This window comes from Salmo trutta, chromosome 10 (genome assembly GCF_901001165.1).
Source record: "Salmo trutta chromosome 10, fSalTru1.1, whole genome shotgun sequence".
NCBI lineage: Eukaryota > Metazoa > Chordata > Actinopteri > Salmoniformes > Salmonidae > Salmo > Salmo trutta.
In genome coordinates, this window is record NC_042966.1 from 8,100,757 (window position 1) to 8,119,587 (window position 18,831).

The following is an 18,831-nucleotide window of genomic DNA, read 5'->3' on the forward strand; positions in this document are numbered from 1 at the left end:
TGTTCACTAACGTCTATGGTTTGGGGTAGCCTTTGGTATTGGGTACATTTTTTGGCCTATCTAAATTTGTCTAAAATGGTTAATCTCTCAACAGCTACGGGAGAGAGAAGAGGCAGACAGACAGAGTTTCTATTCAACCTTACTTGACTCACCGATCATTAGATTAAAATCTGGTTTCAAAACAGACTCATAAAATAGAAAAGGGAGAACAAGAAGGACACATTTCCAGTAAATATGCTGGATCAGAATGAACTCGAGAAACAGAGCAAAGAAACTGACAATAAGATTATGACGTCAGATGAGGAGGGTAAAGGATAAGACTAGATCTAGACTTGGTGATGGGAGGCTACACAGAGGCCACAACAGTGAAATGTATTGTGTTTATTGATAATTCATTGTGAAGTTGAACTTGACAAGACGCACAACTAGCGCACAACTAGCTTTTTACGCACGATTTTACGCATCATTCTAATTAGAGGTTTGCACAAAAGGTTTAAGGTGTGAATCACCTCTGCAGAAAAGTCTGAACAGGAATTTATGTTGTTAGAATGTATAATTTGGTAACTTAGTACAGTATGGTCGCACAACTGCCACATTTTCTGACACTAATAATAATGATTATTCGTTAGATGGAACTGAATACTAACTTGAGATGTGCGTAAACAACTTTGCGCAAATCGAGTTCCTGTCATTTTAATTGGCCGTTTTTTGTCTGTTGTCTTGTCAGGCCTTGGATGTGATGGCTATACTGGATATACACTGTCAATAAAATGTCACCTTTTAAAATGTAAGCCTCATTTTATTGTGAAACATAGTAGGCCTACTTAAAAGTGTAATTTTGGGGATCTTTGGCATATGGTATTCCCTCAAGAGTTGGTTCCGGGGAGAGGAAAAGGGGTATAAACGTTTACAACCAAGATAACATCTTGCAGGTCTGTATCCGGTTTCCTCAGTGTTATATCAATGTTTTGAGTATAGGCTAGCCTATACAGTTTGGCACTATCATCACAAATTCAAAAGACCTAAAGGCAATATAGAAAAGCTATAACGGATGCATTTATGCTAATTGGGCAATTTTATATTCATTGGCTTAGTGTAAAAAAAAGTGTCTACTGAAGGTTAATGTAAAAAAGTCTGAAAGTGTGGATTAATTAGGGAGTTAATACCAGGAAAGAGGGACACACACACTATTTCAATTCATTTTATCAGTGTGCAGTTCATGAAAATGCTTTATTGAAATGCTTTATGTTCGTTTAATTATTGTTGATAGATTGTTAGCATGTTTTAGCTGCAATAAAAACGGGCAAATATAGGACTAGAATCTACTTGTCACATTAATTCGAGGAAGAATCATTTCACACTGCACTATTAGACAACATCCAATTCAAACGATCAGAAGATAGACTACATAATATACATCATATTTAAGAATTTTCTAGAAAATAATGATAGAAAACGAATTTTCATTTATAATCGTGGAGGTTAATTGGGTTATTTCGATTTTAAAAAATACTTACCTTTACGATAATTGAACTAAATAACTGTCCGTTTTCTAGAATAACCTATGTTCGGTTTGGGTACCCCATTTTCGGGAGATTAGGCCGAATTCTCTCTGTGGGGAGCGGGGAGTTATGGTTTTATTGCATCTATAAATGTCGGAAATCCTTTTTGTCAACGAAATGAAATTAAACAGGGCACCATGCAAACAGTTGCTGGGGATAGGCCTAGCCTAGTTAAATAAAGGTTAAATAAAAATAATTTAAAAAGAAATTCATTTGATATTTACTTTTCACTTCATATGCCTTGTGTTTTCATACAGGGATATCTTTGGTATATATCTCTATCTTAACACACAACTATTTTATATGTGAGCAAAATCTAAAAATGGATGGGAAATATAACACATTTTGCTTGCATTTGCTTGAAAATGTGTGCTAACGCTATGAAGGTAGGCATACGTAAGGGAATCAAAGACTGCACGGTTGATTATGTTGATATATAGTTTAACTAAATTAATAACTAAATGTAGGCTAATGCAAATGTAGACTAGGCCTAGCCAACTATTATTAGCCGTTTACATGAGCTACCTAAGCTTTTAAACCTTTTATCAATCCTTTAAGTAAACGTATAATAGGCTACTTACCCTATAATACAATGTAAATAGTTATCAAACATGTTATAGATTAGCCTATATGCTATAGTGTGGAACTACAATTGTTTAAAGGTTTCCATATTTTTGCCTTCTGAATTGAATTGATAAGGCATGATCATCAAATTCTCTAAATATGATACCAACCTGAAATATTATAGGTCTAGCCATTTCGCTTTAAGGACAATGCAGCTTCCAAAAATTGCTTAAGATGCATACCCGTCTTTAAAAGAAAAAGACGGCGATGAAGAAAAAAATGCCTTCTACTGAAAAATGCAATAAATTTGAGTCTCTTTATGAAAATGTATAACTTTGTGATGGAATTTTACGACTGCCTGGGTTCTGGGATTGGCTGAGGTTGGTCATGTGGACTCTGGACAGGGAACTTTTTTCCCATGAGGTTATATTGCAGCTGTCTGTTTTCTACCGCTCATTCAGTAACACCTTCGTTTTCTTGGCTCTTTGTCTTAGCTATGGTTTAATTGTGTCAAAGAAATGTGTCCAGTAACTGTGCAGCTCCACCAACTGAGAGATGGAGTCAATGAGGAATCTCTCATCCAATGCTAGCCTATGCTAATTGTACGGTCAAAGACTCAATATACGCCAGGACAATGGAATATTTATTTTATTTTCAACAGGGACTCGTTTAGTTATTGTTATTTACCGTATGCTTTATACCAAAGGAACAACAATTGAATATCTAAAAAGAACCAAGATAATCGCATCCGGAATACCCACAAGCGAAATGATGGATTATAAACAAAGGTAGGTCGTCAAGTCTCAATAATTTCCTATACCACCACAATCATACTAGAGTAGGCCATTAGAGGTTAAAATTGGATTCGATAAAAAAAAAAACAGTTACACAAACATTGGTAGCCCTCAAAATGGCTACAGTGTCTTAAAGTATAGCATTGTTTCCATTTGCAAGACTTGGTTGCTATACTGATAATGGCAAAATGGCAGCAGCATCTTTGGCGGGTGACGAAGGTTTCAGATAAATAGGTAGGCCTATATGATACCTCTTGGAAGCTGCCACAAGTATTCTGCGTTTCGACCGGCAGTCCAATTCATATGAATTCATGCCGCGTTCATATGCTAGTCGGAACTAGGAAACTGAAATGTCTGCATTAATTCAGCTTTATGCTGAATTTTTCTTCACCTCGTCTCATTTATTGCTCTTTGGCGCCATCTAGGGGCGATAATAGACCTACATTTGGTGGCGGTGGCACCTCCAAAAAGGCTTCTTTCCCAAAGAAATCCATATTACTTTTGAGTTAAGGGTGTATTCGTTATCAATTAATGCATTTCCATGATTTACCAAGGTCAATAAATGCATTCAGTAACACACAAACATATACACTCAATTTACATATTGGCACATATTCTTTCTTTTTTTCTTTCTTTTTTTATTATCAAATTAAACAAAAGCAAACTGATATGCATTTTGCACAAAAGCTATTGAAGTTGAATAACTGTCCTTCTGCATACAGCGAAGTCGTAGGATACTAAGCTAAAATGTTTGATTAGTTGTTGAAACAAAGGCCTAATGCTGTTGAAGGAAAATTGAATGAGTTACACATATAAACTATTAACTTGGCTCAGCAAAGGCCTGCTTTTCTTGACGTTGATTTTAGAAATGACTTTGCATTTGGCTACTTGTGATAGATAATACAAAATGATATTGAGTGAGAAATTTGTGTTGACATGTAATTTTCAACAACGAAAATATAATTGATTGGAAAATGGAAATGCGTCATGTTGTAAAGAAAGTGGCTTTGTTTATTTATTTTTTTAAATTTCTTGACCGTTTTAGTCATCCAAAAAACAACGACAATAGCATAATAATAATACACATTCAATTAAATAATAAAGGCCTACTGATAATATACTTGGTCTTGATCCGTTGGAAAATAATGTTGCCTCTGTGTGAGCGTCTGTGCGTTGATTTGTCAGTGTAGTCGTCTTGATCGTGTTTAACTCTTTATCCGCCCAGTATGGAATACCTAGAAAGCATAACGAACACGTTAGCTTATACAGTGAAGGAATGATGAAACATAAATGTTATCCAACAGTTTAAAATAACAGCTGCAGGAAAGTAGAGATTCATTCAGCTGCAACAATGTAATCCCACTGGGCACACATACACTGGTTGAATCAAGCGTTGTTTCCACGTGTATTCAATGAAATTAAGTTGAACCAATGTAGAATAGACGTTGAATTGACGTCTGTGCCCAGTTGGATATGACCACTTTTCATTGTGCATCTAGCCTACTAATTAGTAATCAGTACTTTACATTTGTGGGTAATTGAAAGTGACAACCAGAGAACAACAGCATTATTCGTCTCAAGTAGGCCTATATTTGATTTTTTTTTTTTAAAGGAGTGGTGGGGAGGGGAGAAAAAGAGCGGTGCTGTCAGCATTATATTATTTATTTATATAATTAGTTTGCATCGAAATTAAGAACGAAAACGAAATACTTCAATTTTGAATGATCGAGGTTGCTCATTTGATATGTGCCTGGGCGCTACGTTTCCAGTCACTGGTGACCCCTGTACGCAACATGAGCCTCCCAGGAGGGCAATATTGCAACCGCAGAGGTTCGCTATTGGCCAGACGTTGATCAGATGGTACAGTTCCCTTCTGCCCTATTCAGTGGCATCACGCAAGCCCCCTTCAGCTAGAACCAAATCTCCGATAAAGTAATGGCAAAACCACTTGGACTATAAAACATTACAAATCATATTCCTCGGAGCATACCGTTGTCCATCCAATGAGTTCCTACTTTGTCAACTCAACTTTTCCTGTTTCTCTGCCGGGAGGACAGGAGTCTCTCCTGGGTCAGATACCATTATATTCCTCCGGATATACTGACCCTTTAAGACATTTTTCTAACGCTACATATGGAGCTGCCAATATGCAAGAGAAGGCTTACCCAACCTCATATTACCAGCAAACCTCTGGTGTCTACGGTCGCCCCAGCACCAGCTCTCCCTGCGACTACCCAGCTGGAACTTTTTACAAGGACAGTGACCGTTCGTGCGCTTTCGCAAATCGAGAGGAGCAGCCACTCGTAGTAACTCAGGATCAGCGCAGGTCAGAGAGCCTCGAGCAAAATGTAAACATAACCACTGCTGTGGACGACAAGTCTTCTTCTCTGCTTTATCCGTGGATGCAAAGGATGAATTCTTGCACCGCCGGTGAGTGAAACTTTTTGATTTGAAAAAAATGGTTTTAAACTTCTGACCTGTTTACAATCAGCATGTTGCCTATCAATCATGTGACTACTGTAACAGCATTGCCTGTCCACAATATGCATTCAGCTTTTAGTCCATAAGTAACTATTTCTTATGCAATTAAGACGGGAAAAAAATATTTCAATTTTGAAAAGAGGAATAATTCTACAAGACATTGTGTGAACACATGCACGATGATTTGGATACGTATTGGATTCAATAGCCTAGGACGTGATTCACGTGAAAAATATATGAACAGATAGATAAACTCGTTTTGTATAGGAAACAAAATGTTGCTAAAGCTATGTCAAAATACAGTAGGCTATCATGTAAATCAAACATCATTACTATAGGCTAATGGAGGCAAATGTATTACATCCAACAATAATAGTAGTCTTTGATAATAGTTATTATTAATAGAGATTATAACAGTATAGCTTATGAAAGTGATCATTGTGGAAAGGTTATAATCAATATTTTAGCCTGTCTATACCTTTGTTTTTTTACATAATGGCTGACTTTTATTAGGTTTTCTTCTTTTTTTTGGCAGGGACCTTTGGCAGCAGTGGGCGCAGGGGCCGTCAAACCTATACTCGATACCAGACTCTTGAGCTCGAGAAAGAATTTCATTTCAATAGGTATTTGACCAGGCGTCGTCGAATCGAGATTTCGCATGCTCTATGTCTCACTGAACGTCAGATAAAGATTTGGTTCCAGAATCGCAGAATGAAGTGGAAAAAGGAGAACAAAGTTCTGAATCCTTCGAAACCCAGCGACGAAGAAGAGGAAAATAAGACAGATCAAAAGACACTGAATAAATAAGCTACACGCGCCATAACTGTTGTAATATGAATTGAGATATGTTGAATTATTGTTGTTGTTTTTCAGAAAATAGCTGCATAGGCCTACACATTTTTGTGAAATATGTCAATAGGCCTAGACTAATATATTTGCACGATTAAATAGCGTATGTAGGTTAGAAACAGGTTTAAAACAACTGTAGGCTAGCCTATTCTTATTTGATCGTATTTGTGTTTTTAGTTTTGTAAATATTGTTGCTTGACAGTGAAATAAATATTCTCGCACATAATTGCAGGGGCACCAGTTTTTGGACGGGTGTTGATGTGCAACAACAGGCCTAGTCAAAATGACACGATAATGAAATAGTTTGCTTCAAAAAAATGCCATTAATATCGATACAAGAGAGAGGCTTTGTAATAGCCTAGTGTGTGTTGTATATTGTTCGTTTTTGGCTTTTACATCGCTTTGTCATGTTCAACTGAATCATGTTTTGACAAGTTATTTATTGCATCTGGATGTCATGTGCAGTGTAAGCAATGTTTTGACATCTTTTATAAATACAAATAAAGCATTGTTTAGTTGTGTGAATATTTCATAGAAAGTTTGATTGTTTTATTGCTGTGCAGGCTGGTTTCATATTTATTGTATTATTATTATTTTATCCTGTACATATTGACCTAGTTGAACAAGCCCAACCTTTAGTCTCTCTCTTTAATGATCAAAACGCTAATGTATTACTATAACCGATTACTGGGATACATGTCTGAGATACCTGTTGGTAAAATAGTTTAGCCTACTTTTATGTCCGAGAATGTTTTAAGAAATGAAGAATGAAAAAGAAATCCTCGATAGCATCGTCACTGACAGTTACCTCCGCTGCCAGTAGATGACGCTGTCTGCCTACTTGGATCTCAGGGCGCAATGGGGAGGCACCGTTGACTTGAGCATAACGACCATCATTTCGTCATCATTTGTAACCATAGAGCATGAATTACCTCTTGAAGTCATCAGTGAGAATTTACGACTGGTCAACAAAGGCACGTGATTCCCGAGCGCTCTCCCATATTTGGCCGCATACCTGGCAAAGTTCAGTAGGCTTCATTGCTATAATTCATGATTGCATCATAAATCGTGAAGCAGAGGATTATAGCGACAAAGATCTACAAATCGAGTCTTTAAAAACAACCAAATGAGCTCTTACTTTGTTAACTCGTTTTCAGGGCGCTATCCGAATGGCTCCGACTATCAGTTATTAAATTATGGGACTAACGGCGCTGTGAACGGTACGTTTAGGGATTCTGGCACCATGAACTCCGGGTCTTTCGGCTGCAACTACAATGGCATGGACCTAACCGTAAATCGCACCAACACTGGTAGCCACTTCGGGGCTGTTGGGGATGATACCCGTGGTTTCCCGTCCACGGGCACAGACGCCCGGTACAGACAGCCGACCTGCTCGCTCTCGTCTCCACATCCACACCCCCTGCCTTGCGCCACTCCCGAGTCTTTGGAAATAAAAACCCCCTCTCCTCCATCTGACCGGACCACGACCCCGGGCGGCAATAATAATCTCAACAAAGGCAACAACAGTCATTTCACAGAGATAGTGGATACCGCCGTTGTCTCTGAGTCCGAGGAAGGCGCACACACAAGCCGCTCCAGCAGCACGGCTTCCCGGGCGCAACAACCACAACAGGAGTCCAATGCAACCTCCACGACGTCAAACGATTGCCAAACGCCACAAATATTCCCTTGGATGCGGAAACTGCACATTAACCATGGTACACACTTCTACTGTGTTTTGTGGTCTTGCTTTGGAGTGGATTGCATGCTTGCTGTTGTGTTTTGCTATAATCTAAATTTGTAGCATCATAAATCTGTCAAGTGTTGCATGAACTCGGTAAGGTCACTAAGGATGGTATATGGCAACGGATGGGGTAGCATTTTAATGATCATTGTTTTTTGACGGGGTCCAGTGCAAGATAACACATAATAATTGGTGACCTAAGCAGGAAATTTGAATTGAAAACAGTATGAATTCAGAAAATGACTGTTCGAATATTGAATTTAAATGTTGGACAATTGGTGGGTATTTATATTTCTGGCTGGAAGCGAGTTCTATTTCTGGTTCTGTAGCTACAATACGTGCATGGCACGCGCCCGCTTGCAGCCTATCCCACACCCATAATTGCTCCATATTTCGTCTGTTCTGTCGATTAAACATGTTTATTTTTGTAATGTTTGAAATTATATTTCCCCTATGTGTTGTTCACTTCTAATGTGGATTTTTCATACAATTTAGAAATGGCTGGACCAGATGGGAAAAGGGCCCGAACAGCGTACACCCGCTACCAGACGCTAGAACTGGAGAAAGAATTTCACTTCAATAGATACCTAACCCGGAGGAGGAGAATAGAGATAGCCCACACTTTGTGCCTCACGGAACGACAAATAAAAATATGGTTCCAGAATCGAAGGATGAAATGGAAGAAGGACAATAAACTGAAAAGTATGAGTCTGGTTACAGGAGGTAGCGCGTTCCATAACTGAGCTCGAACTGCAAGTGATGATAAGGGGGGATCCGGAGTGTAAACTAAAGCGCAGCACCTTTCGGAATGTTGCGATTTTAGACGAACAAAAAATGTTCTGTGGTCCTTAAACAGACGTTTAGTTTTCCATTGTGTTATGGTAGCCTGTAGAACTTATCTTTGGAAATAGGGGGGAAAAAAGAAAAAAAAAGACTATTTGTCGAAAGTGTTTAAAGCCATGTGCTCTGTCTTATCTCTTGAAGGTTGTCATGTTTCACGTGAGCTCTTACATTGTGTAAACCGTCAAACAGGTGTAACGTGTACAGTAGACTGTGTGTCCACACCACATGCTGCTCTTCATTGAATGTAAACCTGTAGATGATGGGATCATTCAACGCGCTTTAGTGTACGTTTTAATGCTGTATTTATGCTTGATTCTCGTGGCCAAAGCCTTATGTTTTCAAGGAGGTTTAAAAATACAAGTAAATATGTTATGTAGCCTATAACAAATGCACAAATATATCAATTGTAATTGTTTAGAACTAAGTACTTATTATGTTGCATACTAATGTGAATGTAGGCTATTCGACATTTAAATGTGATCCATTAGTTGTGGACAAGGAGGGAGTGGTATTCTGTGGATTAGCCTATAAGGCAACAGTGATGGTAAAGATTTTGCCAATTTAAGCTTTTTGTATTTGTATGTGAATCTATAGAGCTGGAAATAAACTTTCTCTCCATCGCTTGATATATTTGAAGCAAAGTATTACAATTAATTCACCTCTTCATTAAACATATTACAAAATAAGACATTAGCCCCACAAATGTTGAAGGCAATATTGAACATATTCTATCCACACAAATGAGCTGTAGCCTAACACTGGTGAACGTAAACCGTTCGTGGCATTTTGGATTACTTGTGTCGACAATTTAGACCTAGCCTACTTCACCTTGCCACGTTTAAAACAATTCACTTAATAAAAAAAAACATGTTTCTATATCTTTTGTGCTGTTTTAAATGAATAGATCATATAATAACACATGAACAATAATGATTTCCATAGACGTTTCTATGCATACTATCGTTTTGAGATGACTTTTTGGGGCTAGGTTTATACGTGGATTACATTTGAGTCAGGTTTGTTGTTGATTTAATGTGGCAAGTATTTGCATTGTTTTAGTCCAACCTATATTGCCACTTATAAAGTGCCCGCCATCATTTCAAGGCTATTGGAGTCATTCTTTTTTTTGCAAGCTGGCCTTCTTTACCAGAAAAACAAACGCTTAACCTTCTAAACTTACCTTCTAACGACTTTGGGTTGAGTTGCTCTTCTGTTTGCTTGTATTTAGATATTCGTTTCCCCAGCAAATGTCCCAAGGTGTAGTCTGTTTTACAGGTGCATGGCTCGAAGTTAGTAAATGTCTCCGTACCATAGAACATATAACCCCTTTACTGACTTTGAAAGGTCACGTGGGGTCCATAAAGTTCGTTCTATGGTTTTGGGGAGTAGGCCATGTACTATATAATTCACATTCTTTAAAGAAAGTGACGGTTTAACTGCTGCGAGGGGATTAGAAAGGGTTCTGGACTGTATAGCACTACTCTCGGGATTGAAAGTTCATATCAGAAATGCAGTGATAAAGTCAAATAAGTCTTCCACTTTATAGGATTATAATGAAAAAAATATGTATGTCATTCATGTTAGAATTAGCCTCAAAATACATTATTTTAAGAATCCATGGATTATAATCGAATTATTGGCTACCTAAACTCCAGCAAATAAGAATGAAATAATTCATTTTGTGCTGCGTAAAACTAGAAAAACTGGGGGAAATTCTGTGGCTTTATGAACAGGGCACTAAGTAATTACATTTCTACATTGACTTAATTGAACCTCGTGCAGTCAGTGTAGAGGTTCTGATATGAGAAGGAAAATTAAAGTCAACAGTTGCTTTGATGGAAAGGCAATGTAGGCTTTACTATACTGCATATGGCTCAGACTGAATTCAGAAAATTCGGGAAAAATCTTGATGTGAAATTCAAGTCTGTATACAAAAATTGGACCGTCTTGATAAAAGCGTATAGCCTAAGGTATAGACAGGAACTTGAGCAGGGGTTTTGTGTCGATCTCCAAGATAAGTCGTTGAACGTGCGTCCAAAGAGAGGATAGGTGAATCCACTGATAACTTTGGGGATCAGACCTCAGACGATTTGAACAAGTGATGCTGTATATATGGAGATCTAACAATATAAATGTTAGGCTTTATGATTCTATAAACTCATCACACACTCATCCTGATTGTATAGGCTTGTGAATGCCAAACTTGGAATTACGTACGACTTGTGTACTTGTAAACTATTTTACATTGTGTAATTAGGCCTACGCGTTGCTATAGGTGCTTTCTCGCCTTTGCTTTATAATGCATCATGTTTTTTCAAAGTTTGATATTTTTCCCATTGCGTACCTGACCGAATTGTATGCATTCAACCCTGCAATCGCAGTTTTACGTAGTGATATCCAATCAAATCTAGGCCAATATGAAAACACTGTTTATGACAGCTTTCGTAAAAAGCTGTAATCAAATAATCGAAAATTCAACTAAATGCAATATTCCAGAAGATGTCGGAAACTTTTTTTTGCTTAAATAATTAAGCAAGATGTTATTAAAAATAAAGACGCTAAAGCACACACACGCCAATGTTTTCCATTCGGTTGAAACAGTTCCACTATTCATAACTGTTAAATAGCCATTTAACCAGGGTAATGAGTATTGAATATTGATAGAGGTAATCTGTGCACGGATCTCATTAATAATTCATAGCCCTGGGATCATAGCGAGGTCACTAGACGAGAGCCACAGTCCACAGATGCAAAGCCGTGGCTCTAACCTACAATACCAATAGGCCTGTTTCTCAGACACCATCCTCGAAATACATAGGCCTACACGAGACAAGTCTGAATCATTTTTTCATGTGTGCTTTTGGAAGCGTAAATCCTAGCCTATGGAGTTGTACCTTGTGTATTCTGTATGGATTCATGCATACATAATTCATGTTTTGTGTTGAATTGGCTGTTTCGTTTTTTTACATTTCTAGGCCTACTTATTATTTAAATAAAATACAATTGCATGGATATTATTTACACATGTATTAGTCTGTAGGCCGATTTTTTTGTGTGTGAAAATTATGTAGTTAGGAATCAAGTGTCATATTGAAAACGCATTGGGAGATCAACATATGTGTTCTTTCTCTGAAAGCATGTCTTGCAGAAAATGCAATCGAACAAATATTTGTATATGCATGGATAGATGGCATAATCATCTTGCCTCACAAAGTGACCTCAAAGTAAATCTTAAAACATGCGATTTGAGCAGATTGGCCTATGCGTTTTCAGTGACGTGTTGTAACGCCACCTGCACACCAGCAGAGCGCGCTTCAGACCGGGTTCACTGTTATGGCTCGCAATCTATCTAGGCCTATGAACACGTTATAGCCTACAAACAAAACAATAGGCTACTGTGTGTCCAATGGATCACACGTATGACGTTTAGATTACTCAAATATTGTTTAAAAGTTTGTAAATTAAGTGTAAAAAGGTCTGATTATACGACAATGGCCTATATTTCCAACGAGGGGCGATACAATTTAATTTTCTCGAGTAACATGTAAAAACCTTCTGGATCAAAAATAATTTATTTTATTCGGAATTGTGATTTAATTAACGCACGGTGTAGGCCTATACCCACTGTTTGCTATTTAACTCTAGTAAATCACTATACATTTCATTGCTCTCTCTAGGCTCAGAATTCCTATATCTCTTGGGCCCCTGCTCCTTTTTTTGGTAAAAGGAGTAGGCCTACATTATTCAATATCATCGAACAAATCAGAAATTGTTCATGTGTGAGGCCTTGAGGGAAGGGTGAAACGCAGGTCACAACGTCTAACAAATATTAAAATGCCATGGGATTCGTGAGGCGCGCGGATCATCAAAGGCTTCATGTCAAAAAACGAGATTAATCAGAGATTTCTTGTGTCCACCTCTTAGGGGGCAGGATTTTCACGATTAAAGAGCACCAGTAGGCCAACTACATGCTTTTTGAATAGGTGAGACAAGTGGTGTTTGCACGGGAAGGCAGGACCAAACAAAAGTTAGGACCCAGTGCCCATATGATGTGATAAAGACCCCTTTTCTGGTTGAAATCTGGTCGACGTTTTATACCAGATCACAACTAGATTAAAACGTATTTTTCATGACATCTTTTTGACGTCATGAAAAATAGGCCTACATCTTATTTTCGTTGATATCTGTTTTTTAGTTGTAATCTGATTGAACTACTGACCAGATATCTAAATGCTACTCAAATAGACACCAATCTATATAAACATGTGCATGTGTTTGTGGGCCATGCACGCATTGGAGATAGCCTAAGACACTAGAGCCATTCCAATTATTCCAATTAGACTAATGTTCTTTTTGAGCAGGGTTTGCATGATTCAGCTTAAGCACAGTTGGGAAACAACAGCTGGCAGAGCGCACCAAAGCGGGTTAGGGTCTACTGCACCCAGTCAACACGCTGGACTCGTGTTTATTCCGTTTGAGACTCGGCATGGACTTGGATTCATGCAGGCGAACTCTTCCCGAGTCCGGCAGAATCATATTACTCTGGGTTCCGGCTAATGGTAGGCTACTCGGGCCGTGTGCACTTCAGTTTATCCTGCCGGATTAACCTGGGCCATTTTTGGATTTTATTGGGCAGGTGATGGAATACCAATTTTACAAAACCAAAAAATAAATAATAGATTTCACCTCCAAGTCATCGAATTTATCAACACCAAAAAGGTGCGACAGTCTCTGCGGTCCAATAGCTATCAGAGATGGTCCGTAATTTCGCGAATCTCCGATACTATAAAGGCTTTTGATTTTACGTTTATATGGCAGTTTTTCGTAGTTGCAGTCCACCCAATTCAAAAGTGCACATTCACTTCCATAACATTTGTTCTAGGCTACCAGCAAGAAAAAGAAACATACACAACAATACAGGATACCCTTACAAAAATTCACTGCCGTTAAAATGCAGTAACACTGCAGTACAATTAAATAATGATTGTTTAATTAATGCTACCTGGTAGCTTTCTGTGTGTGTTGGTTTCTAATGGTAATCTTTTGTCTGTCTTAGCTAATTGCACTAATAACTGTGCTGCACATTTTCTTCTGTTCCACTGAATGCAATTTTGATGTTCTATTATAACTAACTAAATTCGTTATCAGAATGTAACAAATAACACATAGGCCTATGCCTTTTATTTAAATATCCTACTACAATCCACCAGGACAAAACCCTTTTTGTATCGCATTTATTTCCATCAATAATTAGTAAAAAAAATAATTCACCTGAATTTGACATTGAGAATATGATATATTTTCTCTCAATAAAGATTTTAAGCAACATAATGTGTGTACTAATTTTATTTTAATTCCAGTAGCTAAATAAGGAGGTAGGCATATCTACGGAAGTCCAGAGAGGACATATTAATTAAAAAAAACGATTCCCTCGTTATGTCAAGATCACAACTTATTTATCTCATGATCACTACATAACAAAAGTTGTTTTGTGTAGATCACAAGTACATTTTCTCATGATCAAGACATAACAAAAGTTGTTTTGTCGAGATCATGAGATAAACTCTATAAATAGGAGTGTTAAAATATTGTTGATAGATTGATAGTATGGCTGAGGAGGCAGAGCCTACAGTGGATCAGCACATACGTTTTTATTGATTGCTACACTAAGGGATGGTACATTTCATGCTAACATCATGCTTTTATTTGTGTTTGGAGCTAGAATGTTAGCAAGCTAAATCACCCCTGCCTCGAGCTAAGAGCTCGTGGGGGAGCTAAGCCCCCCGTGGGGCATTTAAGCCCTGAACAATACCTGACAGGCAGCGCGTCTCTCAGGCTGTGTGCCACCCCCAAGACCACAGCCAGTCGCATGCAAGCAACAACGCAGCTAACTTGGCTAGTCTTGTGAGCTAGCGACCTAGCTAGTTAACAAGGTAGTCTTGTTGGTTGTTAGCTTGCATAACTGATATGTGTATAATTGTAAGGGACACCATGTTTTATGGATATTATTTACATTTACAGAGTAGGTGAGCTCCATTCCTGACAGGCTGATCAGATTCAATTTCAGCCTCAGAGTTTGATCAGATTCAGGATTATCAACCTGTTTCATATGTACAGCTCCTTGCAGGCATTTTAGCAGTCAGTGCATTATGTATATGATCAAAAGTGAGTGCGCAATATTGCTGGCAGTCTGATCAGATTCAATAGCAGCCTCAGAGGCTGATAAGTCAGGATGCCACCTTGTAGGCTGTCTGCAAGGAGCCTTACATATCAAACAGCCTACAAGGCAGCATCCTGATTTATCAGCCTCTGAGGCTGCTTTTGAATCTGATCACCCTGCCAGGAAGAGCTCACACACTCTGGATGATATGCATCAGCCTATAAAGTGCTGATAGCTAATCTGCCTGCAAGGAGCCTTACCTAGAAACAGCCTACATAACAGCATCCTGACTAATCAGTCTCTGAGGCTGAAATTGAATCTGATTAGCCTGTCAGGAATGGAGCTCACCCACTGTCAATTTGAATATTATCCTCAAAACATGAAGTGTCCCTTGTAATTTATACTCATATCAGATATGCAAGTTAACAACCAGCATAGATAACAACCTAGCTAACTAGCTAGCTCACAAGCCAAGTTTGCTGCGTTGTTTCTTGCATGTGATTGGCTGGGGTCTTGGGGGCTGCACGAAGCCTGGGAGACAGTACAGCCCGTCAGGCATGTTCAGGGCTTAAATGACCCACGAGTTCATTGTGATCAATGCAGCCAGAGGGCTCCTTGATGAGGTAGTTATTGTGTATCTGAACGACTGAATGGTTTATGTGTTGTATTTTTGCTTATCTCGTGATCTCGACAAAACTTTTGTTATAGTGATCATGAGTTAAATATGTTGTGATCTCGACATAACGATGGAATAGTTTTTTTATTCATATGTCTTCTCTGGACTTCGGTACATATCAGTTCAAGCTAAAACTTGGGTTGAAATCTGTGCTTTGCACGCAGCAATAGATATATTTTACTTTTGTAAGTAAACCGGCGGTTAGTTAGGGAGAAGAACGTCAAGGAAATATTTGCTAATTAGCTAACATTAGCTGACTTGTGTCAGCTGGCTAATTTTAGTTAGCTAACATTAGCTTACTGGCTAATCCTCCATGGACATGGTAAGTTTTCATTTTTACCTGTTCTAGCTAGCTAACGTTTTGACATTTTTATATCTGTTTAGTTAGTGACAGTAAATGTGTGTATGTGTTCTCTCTCTCTCTCTCTCTCTCTCTCTCTCTCTCTCTCTCTGTGTGTGTGTGTGTGAGAGAGAGAGAGAAAGAAACAGAGAGATGATCACAATAACTTTAGAAACATTGTCATGTCAACGTTGTCATGCAAGCTGTGTGCATGTGTGTGAGTGTTCTGTATGAGAAAGGAGGGGAAGCGAGATGGTCACAATAACTTATGGAAAAGATTGCCTTCATGTCAACATTGTGTCATGCTAACTGTGTGTGTGAGACAGAGAGTGTGTGTGAGAGAGATGGTTTATGAATACACATATAGGAAACATTGAGTGTGTGTGAGAGAGACATTGTAAACTAGCCTAATCCTTGAAACATGTACCCCCAATATAAATGAGAAGTTTTTCTTGATCCATCAGGGATCCTTGTATTTTTGTGTGTTTTGTATTTGACAATACATTTTGCCTATCCCTGCTCCCCCTCAACACTCATTCTAACGTTGCACCTCAACTGCCTTTTTCAATTCTTGATTCTCTTTTTGCAGGAATTTTCTAGCTTGGATGGAAGAATGGAGGACGGAACAAAGGGAAGAAGTACAGAAGTTGTCCAGCCTGCTGATTAAGAAATGTAAATAGACAGCAAAACATAGCCTCTCTCTCTCTCTCCATTTGTCTTCCTGACTGACAGATTGCTGAGGGGCAAAATAGTCAATGTACTTGCTTGGCTAATTCTAACTTAGTCAAAACTATAGCTAATGGTTAATTAATCAATGATCGTCTCGGTCTTTACAGTTCCTGAAACGTCAATTACCTGATGCGAGGGGAGAATCTCAATTGCATACTCCTCGCGTCCTCTCTCCTCGCTTCATTCTCAAAACCCATTGGAGGAGAAGGTCAGAAGGGAGGGACCGCTGGCTTTCTCATCGAATGGGGTTTGAGAAGGAGGCAAGGATAGAGAGGAGAGACAACGTGAAGAGTATGCCATTGAGATGCTCCCATGGTCTCTACAGCACTGCTTGGCCATCCACTCAGTTACCAGTGACCTATTCTGCCACATCACAGGGAAAGGAGAGAGCAGAATCACTCCTACTTAAATCCATAGTTATTGACAGTAAGTTGTGAAAATGTTTTGATACGCTGATCTTCAATGTGTATTGATTCCTACTAAACAGCTTGGTTTGTACTAGCAATGCTGATGATTATTAAAGTTCTCTACATCAGGTCTCACTGAGACTGGATTCCCCAAGAAACATGCTATTCAGCTGCCCTTCTAATAATATGTTTTTAAAGCAAATAAAATCCTATTTTAATTTGCCTTCTTTTTCAGGTTCTGAACCCTTGTGTCCTGATTCAACAGACACCAACCTTGGTGAGTCTTGCAAAGTTCCTCCCATTTCTCTTGCTTATTCTTCCTGTCGCTCACTCAAACTCACACACGTGCGCAGTTGGAGAAGTAGAGATTTGTCTATTACACTGGTTTCTAACAGTGTTTGTTGAAGGAAGGATCAGATGGACACAACTTTTAAAAAAGGAGAATATTTAATTGTCTCTTTACACATAAACCTCTATCTGGGACAATGTCCTTATCAAGGCGAGACCCAAATGCAGACACAGGAGGCAGATGGTTGGAGTCTTACAATGTTTATTAATCCAAAGGGCTAGGCAAGAAAATGGTCATGGACAGGCAAAGGTCAAAACCAGATCAGTCCAGGAGGTACAGAGTGGCAGACAGGCTCGTGGTCAGGCAGGCACAAAGTCCAGAAACAGGCAAGGGTCAAAACCGGGAGGACTAGAAAAAGGAGAATGCAAAAAGCAGGAGAACGGGAAAACCGCTGGTTGACTTGGAAACATACAAGACGAACTGGCACAGAGCGACAGGAAACACAGGGATAAATACACTGGGGAAAACAAGTGACACCTGGAGGGGGTGGAGACAATAACGAGGACAGGTGAAACTGATCAGGTTGTGACTGTACCTCCCCCCCCCCTACACCTGGCATCCTACCTGGGCGCATACCTGGTTGACCGGGGTGTCGGTGGTGAAAGTCGGTGATGAGGGCTGGATCCAGGATGTCTCTAGTGGGAACCCAGCACCTCTCCTCCGGGCCGTAACCCTCCCTGTCAACCAGGTACTGGAAACCCCTGCCCGTGGTCGAACACCCAGGAGACGTTTTACCGTATAGCCCGGAAGACAAAGAACAGTGAGACACAGGCTTAATCTTAGACACATGGAAGGTAGGGTGATTACGGAGGGTACGGGGTAACAAGACAGAAAGCAGTGGAACTCAGGACTCTGGAGATCGGAAAAGGACCAATGAAACGAGGGGACAGTTTGCGGGACTCTACCCGAAGGGGCAGGTCCCGTGTGGACAGCCATACCCTCTGCGGTATCGGAGAGCTGGGGTCCGGCGACGGTTCGCTTGTTGACGATACCTGTAGTTGGTCTTGAGAATAGCCGCCCTGGCTCTTCTCCAGGTATGTCGACAGCGGCGGACAAACATCTGGCCCGAGGGTACGCTGACCTCCTGCTCTTGCTCAGGGAAGAGTGGAGGCTGAGCACTTGAAAGCGGAGAGTCCGGTGGCAAAACTGGGAAGAGTGTTCCGGGCATACTCCACCCAGACCAGTTGACGGCTCCAGGTAGTGGGATTGGTTGAGACCAGGCACCTTAAGGTAGTCTCCAGGTCTTAGTTGACTCGCTCCGACTGACCGTTAGTTTGGGGATGGAATCCGGATGACAGGCTGGCTGACGACCCGATAAGGGTGCCGAATGCCT

At 39.5% G+C, this 18,831-nt stretch overlaps 2 protein-coding genes and 1 long non-coding RNA gene across 3 annotated transcripts; all 3 read left to right on the top strand.

The window, feature by feature from the left end:
- The first annotated feature begins 2,856 nt into the window (after nt 1-2,856).
- LOC115201038 (uncharacterized) lies at nt 2,857-17,453 on the top strand. Its single transcript, XR_003879673.1, has 3 exons — nt 2,857-2,914; nt 16,603-16,685; nt 17,385-17,453. It is a non-coding gene; the product is annotated as an uncharacterized LOC115201038 (long non-coding RNA).
- On the top strand, nt 4,760-6,751 carry LOC115201037 (homeobox protein Hox-B6b-like). Its single transcript, XM_029764254.1, has 2 exons — nt 4,760-5,350; nt 5,937-6,751. The coding sequence occupies exons 1-2, from the start codon at nt 4,924-4,926 to the stop codon at nt 6,206-6,208; spliced, it is 699 nt and encodes a 232-aa protein (XP_029620114.1). The 5' UTR covers nt 4,760-4,923; the 3' UTR covers nt 6,209-6,751.
- Nucleotides 7,211-9,465, top strand: LOC115201036 (homeobox protein Hox-B5b-like). The gene is made up of 2 exons (XM_029764253.1): nt 7,211-7,968; nt 8,490-9,465. The coding sequence occupies exons 1-2, from the start codon at nt 7,377-7,379 to the stop codon at nt 8,735-8,737; spliced, it is 840 nt and encodes a 279-aa protein (XP_029620113.1). The 5' UTR covers nt 7,211-7,376; the 3' UTR covers nt 8,738-9,465.
- Nucleotides 17,454-18,831: the final 1,378 nt, after the last annotated feature.

Coding starts and splice junctions, on each gene's coding strand:
- LOC115201036 (XM_029764253.1), top strand. CDS start 7,377: ATGAGCTCTTACTTTGTTAACTCGTTTTCAGGGCGCTATCCGAATGGC. Junction 7,969..8,489: donor GAAACTGCACATTAACCATG/GTACACACTTCT, acceptor CATACAATTTAG/AAATGGCTGGACCAGATGGG.
- LOC115201037 (XM_029764254.1), top strand. CDS start 4,924: ATGAGTTCCTACTTTGTCAACTCAACTTTTCCTGTTTCTCTGCCGGGA. Junction 5,351..5,936: donor GATGAATTCTTGCACCGCCG/GTGAGTGAAACT, acceptor TTTTTTTGGCAG/GGACCTTTGGCAGCAGTGGG.